The sequence below is a fragment of the Amblyomma americanum genome, chromosome 8 (assembly GCF_052857255.1).
Source record: "Amblyomma americanum isolate KBUSLIRL-KWMA chromosome 8, ASM5285725v1, whole genome shotgun sequence".
Lineage (NCBI taxonomy): Eukaryota > Metazoa > Arthropoda > Arachnida > Ixodida > Ixodidae > Amblyomma > Amblyomma americanum.
This window is the reverse complement of record NC_135504.1, coordinates 16,149,610-16,165,459: the sequence shown is the minus strand read 5'-3', so window position 1 is coordinate 16,165,459 and position 15,850 is coordinate 16,149,610. Positions and strand designations below refer to the sequence as shown.

Sequence of the window (15,850 nt, the reverse complement as noted above, 5' to 3'; positions counted from 1 at the left end):
TTATCCCTTCCCTTACGGCGCGGTTCAGGTGTCCAACGATATGTGAGACAGATACTGCGCCATTTCCTTTCCACCAAAAACCAATTATTATTATTATTATGCTACCCTTTATTTCCGCTGCCCCAGCTCAGGGGCTTCAGTATCGATGGCAGATGCCGGGGCTAGCAAAAATCTTTTCCTTCCTTTTTACTATTATTTTAATAAAACCACTACCACCACCACCTTTTGTTCAAATGCGTGCGGTCGCCGCGCAGGAATCGAACCCGCGACCTCGTGATCAGCAAGCCGAACGACATAGCCACTGACGTTCAGATGCTGAGCACGAGCATGCGAGTTCCTGTGTCCGCATCGATGCGTCATGTTCTCACGTCGCAGGAAGGAAGAATTTGGAATGAATGAATGAATGAATGAATGAATGAATGAATGAATGAATGAATGAATGAATGAATGGAGAAGGATGCTCGCGTCTCAAGTCTAGTTTGCTCGTCTGCTCGCGTCGGTACATCGTCTGTGTCACGCCAAGCAGACGACGAGCTCTAACTTCACCGTTGACGCTTCACACATAAGCAAACCTCGCGACTGAACGGATATTGGGACCTCCCTCGACCAATCACGGAAACACCGCATCGTTAACACGTCTAATTAACCTACTGCGCGCCGCTCTTCCACGCTCCACAAAGCCACGCTGCGCCTTGCGTAGCGCTGCATGGTTTTAGAGAGGGAGGGAGAAGTGACCTGACATACTCCTCTCTCCCGCACGAGCCAATCGCAGCGCCTCCTCTCAGTGCATCAGACAAACAGACCATGCGACGCGTAGTTGTTGGTTGCGATATCTGCCGCTTGTTTCTAGGGCGACTTCCTCAAGGCTGAGGCTCGTGCGCCTTGTTCACTCCTACTGTCACATTATTATTTTTTACACTTGTTCTGTTTCTCCTTTGGCACTGCCCTCTCAAGACTTCTACAAGCATGCCGCCAAGCCGGCTGCTATCGGGCCGGGTTGCTCTAGATGCTTGCATCTAGTACCCCTTGTTTGTTCTGCCTTATTTGGAAGCGTACACCTGTCCCCACTGCTAATCAAGCGTGTATGTTTTGCAACCCTCCAGTCTGCTGTTATCAGTCTCGGCAATTCTATATCTTTCCCTGAGCGCAACTCGCGTAGACGCGAACGAGACGCTTGATATTTTCTACAGCCAATTTCCTTTCGTTCATTTCTCTATAAGCAATTTTTGTGTGTGTGTGAGATGTGTATTATAATAAAGCAAGCAGTCACATATAGTTACGAAATTTCTGCTGGGAAAGCAGGGACTTAAAAACCGGAAATACATGTACACTTCCAAATAGATATGTCAAATATTCGAAACGTCTCGGGTTAACAGGAAACACATAGCATCGGTAGTTCATTTAGCAGCTAGGTGTTTATGCAGGGGCGGATTTCGGGTCACGCTTGGTGGGGGAGAGAGGGGTGGGGGGGGGCGGGGGCGGTCTCAGGTATTTCTTAGACTTTTTGTTCGATAAAAATGTGGTCCAGTGTTATTTTTCTATAAAAAGATACTCGCTTGAGGTGAAGCGATCCTCTACCCCCAACTCTTAATTCCGTACCTGAGCTTACCGTGTTGATTTCATACAACAGTAAATTTTCCCTCTGAACCAACAATTGCTCGTATGAAAATTATAAAAAAAAACATGTTGCTTCAACGCACCAACCCTTCAAACACTCCCTCGGATTATACGTATGCAATAGAAAGCGAAGCCGCTTTTCTGTTCCAGATATTAATAATGGTGGACGTGGTGTTGACATCAGCCTATGGGTTTTAACTCAACTGCCAATGTATTGTGACTTGTTTGTATGAGTCTTCTGCATCATTCCGTCTGCAGCAAAGCTTATGAAGCCTTCTTTCAGAACCCCTGTCCGTGCAATTATGTATGTGAAATTCTAGTCAAGTGCGATACCTTACGCTTTTAAAAACCCTCTTCTTCATGTCCAGCATTCTTGGGCAAACATCTTTCATATTGAAATATCGTGAGGTACTGAAACGTAAATATTGACGCTAATGGTCCATTCTTCAGGTGCGCAGCAAAACTTTCTTTTTTAAAGTTTTTCCATCGCATGGGGAACGTTTTTGCGGTTTTTACGGTAGCAAAAACGCTAGTAGCAAGAAATGTGAGCCTACCGACGGGAGATCTGCGGATATGTTGATTTTTGTAGTGAAATTTTACAGTACATGAAGAAATTGCGTTCATAAACTTTTTCCCGTTGAAAAAATTATTTTGTCCAGAATTGCTGGGTATGTTAAAGGATATGTGCGCTCGTCAAGCCCACTTATAGTTGGAACAGGCTTTTGCTAGCGCAACACTCGAAAGGTCCAGTAATGTGGGGCTGCATAAACAGCTACACACGTGGTATACCCCAGCGCCTGCCGTCTTTTATTTTCTATTTGTGTTTTTACGTTAGCGGTGATTATGCAGATAAGCCGCAACACGAGAAGTGTGTCAATGACACCTCAAGTCCTCGTCTGCTACAACTCGCTCAAGAGCAGCAGACGAGTGGCAAAAGTGTTGCAGACGATAACGGAAGCTGCGGCATGCTTATACGGTATATGCCTAAACTTACCGTGAGTGCGTTCCTTCGTCAGTGAACATGCGCGTGTATACTAACACACCTGCCTCAACCGGCCAGGACATCTTGATTATGTATTCATTGGCGTGCACGCAAAGGTTTTAATCATAATTTTCAACTGATTGAATTTCCACCTTTGGAGGCCGTGGAACAAAGCCTTCTCCAATGTGTTTTCTGCCAAGCTTTTTACGGACTTCTTGCCTTCAAAGACGCCATATATTATCTTCCTACAGCCCTGAATGTCGCGGTTATTGGATATCAGGGGTACACGGTAAGGTTTACATCCTCATATTGTACCGTGTGTACTGGGTTTATACAAGCCAGAATAATAAAAACTAAAGAAAAGGTACATAATTAAGCTTTCAAAACCGACAGGACAAATCCGAATGATAGGTAAGGCGGTAATTTCGTTACAGCGATTGTTTTGTTATATTTGGTCGTGCCGTAGTGTTGTTGTTTTTTTTAGTTATGCATATATTACATGCACAGTACAAAAGAAATATTCACTTTTCAGCAGAAGCAATGTAATAGGCACAGCTAGAGCCAGGGCCGGGACCGATATGTAAAGATATTGGAAGGCAGGAAGCGACTGCCTTTTTGTGCAAACACGTGATGTGATAGGCTCTAAAATTCGGCTGCCCACGAGCATCGCTTGTTGCTCAGTGGCCCCACTGTTATCCTCGCCTCTTGTTCTTTCATTGACTTTTATCCATCAGCCTATTCTTGTTTGCTGCTGCATAACGCGAAGCATGCTTCAGCTACCTCGCCCAGATTTCGCGATGCTTGTGTCCATCTCCCCCTAGTATGCACTCGCTCGCCGAGCGAGCGGCCAATCAGTGCGCCGCCGAGCGCTTTCAACAGCTGGGCCAATCGGAGTTCCGCGCGCATGCGCACATGGGGCTGGTCATATCGACGGCCAGTCAGCGCAACGCCGCGTGCGCGCGTATTTGTGTGCGTGTGTGCGCGCTTACTTGCATGACGGTACATAAAATCCCAGTGATGTTAAGAAAAATAGGGTGACGTCATCAAGCGCCCTTAACCACCACTTCCGACAATACTATACATGTCGTTATTCCTCTATATATACTCTCCACTCGCCAACCTCCAAGTAGCACCATTCATGTGTTGACATTCGCACCACAATTGTGATGAAACCGTTTGTCGTACAGCGTTCCGGGTTGCGTCATACACATAAACTCATAGAAAAGAACCTTAATGCATGTACAAACTAACGCGTAAACAATGCACTCAGGGACAGCAATGCTTTCGCATTCCCGATTTCGGCAAAAATTGGAGCATTTGCCGATTTTTTTTAATTTTCACTTTCCTGTTTTTTGTTTCTTGATTTGTTTGGGTAAGGTTAGTTTCACTAGCAATGATGCAGTTATGGACAGTGTTCAACAATTGTAACGTGAACAACGTGGGGCATAGCTTCTTGCCGTCAATACATGTGCTCGTTTAAACGTAAAAAGTAAATTTTGAGCAGAAGTCAGCAATTAAACTGGGTCACATTTCTTTACCTGCATTCCCACATGGCATGCAAACGGATACGTTGCTGCGCGGCCGGCCAAAGCGTTTTAATCAAGCTAAAAGTACACCCCACGCATGCATGGCCTTGACGTCATCTCAAGCGCTCGACGAGAAACACAATACCACATATCCAGCCCTTCAAACCTTCTTCACGAGCACGCAAAATCATTACTGTCGTAGTCATTTCATTGCTGTCCTTTTATTTTATCCCCATATGACATCACCGTATGCACTCAGACAAATTAACGTTTTCCTAAACTACCACAGCGGACATTCGCGGAGCGGAAGCGGTGGTAATAACAGACGACAAAAGCAAAAACTCTCGAAACCGCCACTCCGCTCCGAGCAGACGACATGCAACGCAGAGCAATAAAGCGCCAAATAAAGCAACCACAGCACTGAAAAAAAGAAAGTTGGAATGACATCGGTTCTTTTTATTGCCGAAAGAACATTCATGCGCGAATATTATACTGTCTGTGCTTTCGGAAGTGTAAGGAAATTATATAAAAAAAGAAGAGGGAATAAACATTTTGTTTCCCGAGTGCGGCGCATATAAGCGTGTAGTCTATTTGCTCTTTTTTTCTCTCTTTTTTTATTATTTTGGGAATGCGCGCGTGCCGGAGCGCAGACAGATGCAGCGCTTTCGGGGCCGACCAGTCGTCAAGCTATCGATTTTTCCTTCGCAAGGCCATCGAGGCGCTCACACTGCACATGGGTGTGCCCCAGAAGATGTAGTACGTGCCGTTGGAGGCCGCTTGTTCTTCTAATCTGTAAATAGCACCTCCACTTCGAGTCGGATCGATACGTGCACACAAAAACAGGTCCGCTGCGTGCTGCGGTCGCAACTTTTGCCGCGTAGAGAAGTATAGAGAAGGACGCGTGATCGCTACAATGCATAGACGTTTTTGAAAGTGTGGCGTGCGCTTTCATAACGAAACAAGGTATTTCAACCATGCACACTCCTTGCGCCGTCTGCTGCATAGTCGATAGTGATTCGTAGAATTGTTGAGTATAATAGACGACGTTAGACGAACACGATTTTCAGTGTAGCAGACGTTCACTGCTGTGTGGTTTTGGATGTTTTGCATACTACACGGCGTTTCACCTAAGACTGTCAGCTATTTTTTTATTAGGCTTTTTTTTAGTTAGAAGAGCGCTTTTTTTAATTCGGCATAGCATTTTCGGCGGTGTAGTGCATCAGAATGCAGCGAAGATGTGCTAACTATTAGGCTGGTTGCGGCAAATCTTCAAGCGCCGACCAATCGTTAAAAAGATGACGTTGATTGTGAACAAGGCCCCCGTAAGCCGGGGCCGAAACGTCATCTTTTTAACGATTGGTCGGCGCTTGAAGATTTTCCGCCATGAACATACCCGACCAGACGGGTTTCCGTCGAACCCTGGATTTTATTAGGCTGGTTAACTAATCTTGAATCGTGAACTTTTTAACTATTATTAGACATTTTTAGCATACTGGAGACGTTACCGGACGTAATGTAATTTGCACCATATCACCGGTATCGAGCTGGCCCCTTTTAAATTTCGTATTCTCGTTGAGCCATAATCGACAAAAAGCAATCTACTAGTCAAAAAAGAAGAAAAATGCTTGAGTGGCCGCCGCTCTATTGCTGATGTTCTTGAGTTGACTTTTGGGCAAAGGAAATGGCGCAGTATCTGTCTCATATATCGGCGGACACCTGAACCGCGCCGTAAGGGAAGGGATAAAGGAGGGAGTTAAAGAAGAAAGGAAGAAAGAGGTGACGTAGTGGAGGGCTCCGGAATAATTTCGACCACCTTGATTCCGTTTTTTTCAAATTAACAACTTTTGGAGACCCTACTTCCAGGCTAGTCTTGACCGGATGAAAAATAAATAATAAATAATGGTTATGAGGAAAGGAAAGGCGCAGTAAATGTCTCATTTAGTCACTCAGGTGAACCTCGCCGAGAGGGATGGAACGAAGGAGGGAGAAAATGAAGAGAGGGAAAAAGAGTTGTCATAGTGGAGGGCCCCGGATATAATTTTGACTTCGACATCCTAACGTGCAAGACTTCGCACAGCACACGGACGTTTTTTGAATGACCTATTGGGAGGGGGGCACCAATCAGCCCACCTAGGTAGAATTTTCATGGGGAGTAGGCGACCACAGGTGTTATTGGTTGCGGCGTACCCCGACATAAGTGCCATTTAACTGGCAAGAATTCCTTTGTACAACTACTGTTGTGAAACATATGTAATAACGCCTGTGTGCTGTGCGATGTAAGTACACGTTAAAGAACTCGAGCCATGCGGTCGAAGAGTCGTGTTTCTTCATGCGCAGTCGTTTGGCTCGCCTCGTCGCTGGCAGCAAACAGCGCGCAGGGCACACGAAGAAGGCGCATATCGCCGTAACTGATGGTGGCGCGTGAGCCCCAAAGCGGGCGGTGTTTGGCGCGTTGTTTAGACACGGGAGCAGACGACACACGTGCTCGAGTCATGCTCGCGTATGCCTCGCGCCCATCGTGGTCGCGCCACAGCGCTCCGCATATCGCTCACGATAACGTTTGGACTGGCGAAGAGCCGAAAGGCTCCTTTTGAGTTTGAGGCACTCGCAATTTGCTTCGTGTGGCACGCAACGTGAAATATCAAAGCATGGCGCGCAACTTGAATTCATATTTCGCGGTTTAATTATAGTTCTGGTTTTGTTTTTTTCTATTTGTGTGTTTAAAAAAATATTTAAAACTTGGGAGTAAAAAAACCTCAATATAATTTAAAAACTTTTTAGAAGTAACAATATATTATTTATTCAATAAACCATATTGCAACTAAAGCAAAAATAAAGAATACTTTTCGAAACTGCGGATCACAAAGGTTGCAGGTGGGGCCTAAGCCTAAAAAGCCGATGCACTGCTGCGTCGGCTGCGTATTTATTCGCAACGGTGCAGTAGCAAAGGCGCGCTTGAAATTCTGCGATTTCCTTGCAACGGACGCCGTCGAGCTGCTCTTTCGTCAGCGTCGCCCTGCCTAATGTGACAGCGCGAGCCCCCACTTCGTCTGGGCAGTCGTCTGGCGCGTTATCTTTCTGACGCTGCGACGTATCCCATCGCCCAGGCGAATGGGCGTACGACTTCGAGCGATGACGGCGGGAACGCGACGATAACGCCTATCTCGCCTTGAAAAGCTTTGACGGCCGACGCGGCTTCATGAGCCAGTCTGACACCGGCGAACGCAGCGCAAGCAAGTCCATGGCGGACGTCGTCATCAGCGTGAGCACTTTATCGCATTTACTTTCTTTTATTCTCGCACGTTGCAGGACGATCGGGCCTTCTCGAAGTGTATAGGTATTGGCTGTAGCAAATCATTCTTATCCTGACACTGCACTTTTGAGCGACGTAGCCTAATCGAACGGGTTGACCTTTGAGGAACGCGGTGTCGGCGTTACGCCCTCGAATGGATCGTGTCGTCTGCTAGCTAGCAGCCGCCGTCTGCTGTGTAGTTCGTCTGCTAGGCCGCTATCACTAGTATTGCGCACCATTACAGGCACACCGACATGACAGCCGATTCATTTGCGTCATTTGAAGTGATTTTGAAATAATTTTGTCCACCCTTCAGTGGTTTTTTGCTCCGAGGCATTCGTTGCAGGAGTAGAAATGGCGGTTCCTTCTGTGCACGTTATTCACGTAGTACGGCGCGTCGCAACTGTCTCACCTTCGCAGTCACCCCTTGTGAAGTCGTTTCTGGCCGGCTCACTGAGCGGAACATGCTCAACACTACTGTTCCAGCCATTGGACTTGTTGAAGACCAGACTTCAGCAACCACAAGCCGCCGGGTATGTTCTGGATTGCGCTTTTATTAAGGGGCTGCAGCGAGCCAGTTTTTGACATCAAGCTTTCAAGCTTGCATTGTGTGGTTAAAGTCTGAGCAGCAGTAATTATTCTGCAGTCATTAATTTATATTGCTTAGCTGTTGTAGTTATTTTGACAAGTGCATGGCACAGCATATTTCCTTGCTAAACTTCCCCAAATGGGACGAGCTACTTGCTACGTATAGGTTAAGCTTTCATCAGGAGCGCTGTGTTCCATTTTTTTATGCGTTGACCATAGTATGGTTTCTTTAACACCATTTGCAGTTTTTGTTTTTTATTTCTCTCAATAAAATAGTCAGAAAGAAACACGTGTGCTTAAAATCATAATGCCCTAGAATTGGCATTCACCATGTCCCCCCTTTCTACTGTACTGCACTTGTTTTGTTCGTAAAGTTTGGACTAAATTGTAATCTCAACATTTTGCTGTGCAGCGAAATGTCGAGGGCGGGTATGCTCAAGCATGTCGTCCACGTCGTCAAAAATGAAAAAGTCCTCGGTCTGTGGAAAGGCACTGTGCCTGTAAGTGATGGAAAGCTGCTTATCTTTGGAACTTTCATTTGGGCAAGAAGGACGCGATAAAACATCAGCTTGCGCACAATAAAAAAGAAGCCTGTGAAATGTTTCAGTAATTCGCTTGTTTTGATTTTATTTGCTCATGGCAACAAGGTGGCTAAACCAGAAAAAATAAGCAGCTGAGAGTGTTGCATATAGTCTGTCATTTCTAAATTCTTAATTTAGTTCTGCAAATGGGTACACCTAGAATCTATTGCACATGCATGTATTCTCCTTACAGTCATTGTTCTGTTTAAAATTGGATCAAAAACGTAATGTATGTAATTCATGACCATTGTGCTAAGCTTATTTCCCACCTTATAATTAATCTACAATCTCCTTAAGCATGTAATCTGTAGAAGCCTGTTGCCTCTTTTTAAAAAAAACGTATATAACTGTTTTATATTTGAAACATGCAATGGAGAGATTTTTGCTAGCTTTTGTTATACGGGTTAATGAGACCTGTTGTGGGCTGTTTTGTACCTGTTGGTTAAGCTGAGAAAAGAAAATCTGTTGAAGAAGTCATGTAAGAACTTTATGTAACAATTAAACCCTTAATTGGTCATTTGCAGTCTATCGTTCGCTGCGTTCCGGGAGTTGGACTATACTTCTGTACCCTTCACTTCCTCAAGACAAGCCTTCAGTAAGTCTATGGGATCTTCACCAGCATTCTTTGCAAATGCACTTCCATGCTTTTATGTTACATATTTGCCTTCAGCGTTTTCTTTTTTGAGAATTTCAATAAGCTGTTTCTTACGTGAAGTCTTAGCCGCCTTTGTCTCTTCGGCTTGAAAAGCAATTTATTCTAGGCCTAGATGTAGATTGTGCTTTGTATTGTTACTAAAATGCCAAACCCATAATTCATGTTGCAGTTTGGCTTAAAATATGATACGAGCTCTTGAAAAAAAAAATTGATAAATTTTTACTGTACCTATGAAAGGGGATAGTTTGAGAGTGAGTTGAACTGAACTCTGAACATGTTTGTCACTTGTTATCATCCCATTTTTTGCCTTCTTATCATTTCAGTTTTTCAGTCTGTCACTTGAATAACTACAGCTTTATAAGGATGATCTCAATTGAACAAAACCAGATGGCTATCTGTTTACACAATGGCTGTCTGTCGAGCAGTCAAAACTTCTTTCATTAACTTAATAAACTTATCAGATTGACTTTTGTTGAGTCAAGGTTTAATTGTATGTTGCAGTTAAAAAGCATGCACATTCTATTTGATTTTAATGTTGCATTGCATACTCTATAGCTGTAAGCAATAGTCTGATTAATCACTGCAGTGAAAATCTTAGAGACATTAGTAGGGTGCAGTCCAAGAAAATGTTCTGACTTTAATTTGGGACATACTTTTGTTTGTCTAGATGTTGCGTGATGGCAGTTCGCTGCCAGTTATTCAGCTAAGTCATATGCAGATTCCAGTCAGCTTACATGATGCTCATTTGGTTTATATGAAGTATTTGCTGTTTTCTTTTTGCATATCTTACTTGGGTGCGCAATAAATGTTTCATGCTTTCATATATATTTAATTTAATTTTGTGTTGCTTTACTGCAGCTTTCTAAATGGAAATTTTGTGCTGTTACAATTAGCTTTTTAGGAATTAAGCACCTAGAGCCTAGTTAAGTATATGGACTGGTGAAACAGTGATGCTTGAAGGCCAAGGATTTTTCTGGATGTCTTCCTGAGCTCGGCACTTCAGAAGTGGTTTTCCCTGTTTCTTGGCCGCACATCCTAATTTTTCTGTGGAGGAATGTGCAAGTCATTCTGCCAGCTGTTCTCTTAAACATATCCGGCGTCTTGCTACACCGTAGGATGTTATCAGGCAAGCGTGGCTTGAATGACGGTTTATCTGTGTTAAGCCATGGCTGTCGTCGCCAGTGTCAGCTCTTCCCGCCAATAGCTGCCGCGGTTTCTGTTTGGATCTGTCGAAGTTTTCAATTTGGACCTGTTGAATACATGTTGCTATGATTTTCGAATAATACATGTTCATTCAAATGTTTTAACTAATTTTGAAATCAAGCCAGTTATTTATGCAAAAGGCAATTAGGTTTCAAGAAAACATTCTGTTACAATTGTGTAGTCATAACAAAACCATTTCTGCTGTTGTTAGCATCTCTGCTCGCCTAATGAACACAATTTTTTGGCACAAATATTGGTGTTGAGAGGCACGTTTTTTATGCAGGGTAAAGTTTGCTCGCTCTGTGGGCAATCAGAATTTTTTTCAGATTTCATTGACTAATGTGGGAGATGTATTTATTATGCAAATAAATTTGGGTATCATGCACATTGGTTGTGAACTTTCACTCGGTAATTTTTAAAGGGTGAAAAAGGTTGGCCTCTATTAAGAACTTGAAGACATGTTGAAGTTTAACAACCCTGATGAAATCTTGTAGTGATTGCAAAGCCTTTTTCTGCAGTGGCTGTCTCATGAATATGTGGAACACTTTGGTTAAATAATTTTAAGAGGAATTAAATCTAGCTTTGCTTTTCCAAAAACAAACTGAGCTAGAGTGTGAACGAGTGTTTAAAGGGGCTGTGAAAGGGGGTCTCAACAAAAATGCAATGTGCCCAAGATGCTGAAGGACGCCGCTTCACAAATAACCTCCAGCAGAAACTTTTTAGATGCGTTTTATGGAAGCTGAGTTATCTGGAGTCAAAATTTGAATTTCCGCGTCTTCGCACGTTTCCCTCTCCTCTCGTCACTTTTTGCACGCTGCTCCGCCAGCCCCTTGCACTTGCCCCCCTCCGCCGGCTCCCAACACGCACCAACCAATGCTAGCGGTTCGTTGCTGACGTAACGAGCACGGATCCGGCCAAAAGCCTAGCACCACTTGTCGCCGCTAGGTGCAGAAGCTGGAGTTTTAAAAATTGTATTGTAAACTATCGGCTCACTTTTGAGGTCTCATACGTGGCGTGAACGCTCGTTGGGTTGTACTCTGCATAATGCAAGCATTTTATAGCCAACCTCAAACACCCTTTTCAGGGACCCTTTAATGAAAATAATTTTGCAGTTACAGATGCAGGTTAGTTGCAGTTCTTGAGCATAAGTTACAAGGAATGAAAATCTTAAATGCTCTAATGCACTAGTAACCTAACATGGAGTTATCACTTCTCACAAAGTCAAGGTCAGTTTGGTTAGCATTCACAAGAGTTTCGCAAATGAATGGTGTGCATAGTGTGAAACATAAACCTTTCTTGGCTGTTGTTTCATAATGCCTTGTGCTTCTTTTGCAGAGAGAAATTGCATAGTTAGGATGTCGCCTTCTTGAAACTTGCTTTGTTCGACTTAGCGCAATCCAACTTGGCATTGGTGAATTTAAATGAACACTGATAACTGCAGTGCAGCGCCTAACATTCCCCGCTCTCTGCATTGTATACGGTTGGCCCTGCATTATGCGTTCAGTGCTGAGCAGTTTAAATATGGCATGGTTGCATGCATTGATTATTTGTGGGTCAGTCCTGACAATGAATTTGCATTGTATCAACTGCCGGGAACCAGTGAGTGTTGCCTTGTCGCAGCCCGTAATTGTATGTGTTTGTTCTTGCTTCAAAGCCTCAGGCCTTGCACTGATGTCTTCTGTCTCTTGAGTGCTTCAGGGTTGAATTTTTTTTTTTTTTTTTTGCAGCATGGACAACCCAACCTCCAGCCAAGCCATGTTCCTTGGAGCCAGTGCCCGATCCATAGCGGGTGTTGTGCTTCTGCCAGTCACGGTCATCAAGACAAGGTTTGAAGTGAGTTGCCTGCCCATGTGCTTTTGACGTAATGTTGCATAACTATAAACTGCTTAATTACTGCTTAAAGACTGAAAGAGAACTGTATGGATCAAAGAGCCAGTGTAAGTCGATATTGCAGCTGAAACCGTTAGGAGAGAACGAAGGCAATCTCTGTAATGCTGAGTGCCAGTAGCCAATGGTTTGTGTTTATTAGTATAAGAGTGTTCTAATTGAAGGAAAGTGTCAGCGAAGCATGCAGAGAGTGAGCGGGAGATTAGTTTAGGAAATTGCAAAATAGGGTTTCGTATTGGTCAAATGAATGCTGGGTTCCAGCTTGTGTGAAGTGTGTGCACAACAGGAAGCATTTGGATGTCGAAAAATGCTTACTCACCCTTGTGAGCATTCTGTTTGCCAAGGCTCTTGATAAGGTAAGCCCAGTCTCCAAGGACATCATTCGCCTAGAAGGCCTCTCTTATAGATGGTGTTCAGGATAGTGCTGATAACATAAGAATCGAGAAGATACTGTAGAAAGATAACTGAGGATAGTGAAAAGCGGGAAATCGGGATCCCGCATAAGTTGGAGGGACAGTCTTACCTCTTGTGAAAAAGCTTTTGTCTGCATCTTCTCCTTACCCAAGTGCGCACTGCTGTCAGAACTGGCTGAGCAATTATCGTTTGCTGACGGACAGCACAGATAAGAGGACTGGAAGGGGAGGGGGGGGGGGGTGGCAGCAGAGGCTTGGGCATGCCTCTTGTTATCTCCGTGAACAAACAACGTGGTGGAGATGATGAGTAGCTGCGATGGCTTTTCTTCCTTTTTTTATGAGAGCTTGTCAAGGGCTCGCGCGATCTCCAGCGTGGGCTGTTTGCCGTTGCCGCCGCTGTCAACATCGTGTACTAGCGAGTGCACCCGCTTTGCCCGCGGATTGCGCCCTTGCGTACGGGCACTTGTCGGGCTTGCCCTTAACGGCCGGTTCTTAGGAAAAGACTTGTTCCACTGTGGACAGAGGTGGAGAGCCAGGGGACATCAGATGGATGAAGTGAATAGCATGGAGTGGTTCTCTAGCTCTGTACCTGTCGGGAAAAGAGACGCCTTCGACAGGTTTTTGCAGTCTTGCAATATTTGCTTTGCTAAGATAAATAGTAACTGTTTAAGCTGAGAAAAAGGTTTTCTTTCATTACGTCACATCTTATGTGGAGTTGTGGTGTACAGTGTCAAATCTCGGAGAGCAGTTACGAAGGTGAGTTAATCGAAGCGGAACAATAACATTAAAGACCCGTGACAGCCTTCCAGCTGAAGTTAAAGTGGAGATTTGTTTGGACAGGACATTGCAACACAAACAATGGATAACCGGTGGTTTTTAGAAATGGTGGGGTGTGCACCAAGCAAAGAGAAAGGAGGTTGAGAACAGCAGAGGATTAGGTGGGTTGAGAAGGTGAGGAAAAGACACAAATTTAAATTGGGAACCTATACCTGCCCCGCCGCGGTGGCTCAGTGGTTAGGGCACTCCACTACTGATCCGGAGTTCCCGGGTTCGAACCCGATCGCGGCGGCTGCGTTTTTATGGAGGAAAAATGCTAAGGCGCCCGTGTGCTGTGCGATGTCAGTGCATGTTAAAGATCCCCAGGTGGTCGAAATTATTCCGGAGCCCTCCACTACGGCACCTCTCTCTTCCTTTCTTCTTTCACTCCCTCCTTTATCCCTTCCCTTACAGCGCGCTGAACAATATATCAGACAGATACTGCGCGATTTCCTTTTCCCAAAAACCAATTATTATTATTATTATTATTAACCTATACCTGCTATGCTAGCCCATACTAAAGGACTACTACAAAGTGAGGAAATTTATCGAGGTAGATAGGTCGACTGTAGCTGGCTCACAGCTGTGGCACTTTTCATTTTACCTCTGCTTGTCAATGTGATGTGAAGTGCATACCCCACAGGCGGTAACAGTTGAAACATGTTAGGATGCTGAAACTCGTTTAACCACATGTCACATTGGCACATGTTATCTTTGTCGACAGTGCAGTGGTGAATAGGCTCTTTGACCTCTAGTAAAGCTAACTTAGACTCGCTGCAAATAAGATGTCATTGTGCTAAGCTGAATACTATATGCATTTATTATACTATGACAATCTACATATCAAAAAGGATTTGTATGGTGAACAGGTAACTCGACGCCCCGCGTGAGGAAATAATTGCCAAAAAAAAAGTTGAGGAATTCGCCTGCAGAACTGCCTGCTTCAGTAATTCATTTTTCCCATGAACTATCAGAGAATGGAACTGGTTCAGTGCATACTTGGTCGAAAAACCCACTATCCAGTCATTCTTAGGTGTGCTTTAAGTCGAGTCGCGTTGGTCTTCGACTTGTAGTTACATTCGTCTTTACCTTGCCGACTTTGCATGCTCATATATCCAACTTTCTTGTAGTCTGCTTTCGTACATGATGCCTAGCATGATTTCAATTGTCATGTTGCACACATAAACGCTTTTGCAATCTGTCATCTTGTTTGATTACCTTTTTCTGTTGCCCTATGTTACTTTTTTCTTTACTCCACACTCTCTTTATGTGTCGGAATAACCTCTGCAAGCAATGGGGCAAGTACTGCTCTTTCATTGCTTTAGTGAATGTGTTAAGGGGAAAAGAGGGTCTTAGAAAATTTTTTTTATTAATTAAGTCACAATTATGAAATCTTTGGGGAACATGTATTTTTGCGTGCTGATTCCAAATTTGGAATTTAATTTCATGTGAAACAATTTCTTGAGCACGTATGCAATATGTTATGTAACTTTTTGTGGAGAGCTTTCAAGAAATCCTGCTGCAAGGAACTTGCTAGAATGTATGCCATTGGTTTCTCTTGACGTTAATCTGTGCAATAAAGCTAAAATTATCATCCTGCCTGTCACAGAAGTTGAGTTATAGAATTTTGAAGTTGTCACTTCAGAAACAGGAAGACAAATTTTTCTTCCCGTTTGTGAAGTACCAAGTTCAAAACCCTGTAACTCAACTTCTGTGATAGGCAGGATAATAGTTTTACCCTTATTGCATAGCTTGTTGTCAAGACAAGTGGACGGCATACATTCTAGCAAGTTCCCTGCACCAAAATTTCGTTAAATCTCACCACAAAAAGTTACATAACATATTGCATCAAGTCAACAAGGACTTGTTGTACATTAAATTAAATTCCATATTTGGAATCAGCACGCAAAAATACATGTTCCCTGAAGATTTCATAATTGCGACTTCATTAATAAAAAAATTTTTTTCTAAGACCAGCTTTCCCCCTTAAGTGCAGCGTGCTTTTATTTGTACCCAGTATTTTTCCCATTCACTTTCTTCATGGTGCCACCCACTCCTGCCTGTGGCCTTTGTTGAAGGCTAGCAGTATTCATGAAGTAAATAAATAAATAGCATGCACTGTCTTTAACTGGCAACCAGTGTACAAAATTTGCTCCTTAGCTGTGTAGCGGAGCACTTATGGCATCCCTAAGCTCTAAATTTTGGTAAGGTAAGATGAACTCTTGTCCTTGACTGTCGATCTTCACGGGGCTCCAAAGACTTTTGCAAAGACTGAAACGGCTCCATAGGG

General features: G+C 43.8%; 1 protein-coding gene across 5 annotated transcripts in view; it reads left to right on the top strand.

Moving 5' to 3' along the window:
- Positions 1–15,850, top strand: part of LOC144100968 (mitochondrial glycine transporter A-like) — a 34,796-nt gene that overhangs the window by 5,313 nt on the left and 13,633 nt on the right. For 2 of the 5 annotated variants that reach the window (XM_077633914.1, XM_077633912.1), the window contains exons 2-5: positions 7,838–7,950; positions 8,418–8,505; positions 9,111–9,181; positions 12,172–12,277. In XM_077633914.1, coding sequence (XP_077490040.1) covers positions 7,838–7,950; positions 8,418–8,505; positions 9,111–9,181; positions 12,172–12,277 — 378 coding nt within the window. Of the gene's footprint in view, positions 1–6,730; positions 7,388–7,837; positions 7,951–8,417; positions 8,506–9,110; positions 9,182–12,171; positions 12,278–15,850 lie in introns of those variants that run through there. The other 3 variants (XM_077633913.1, XR_013307902.1, XM_077633915.1) reach the window with 3 other exon arrangements.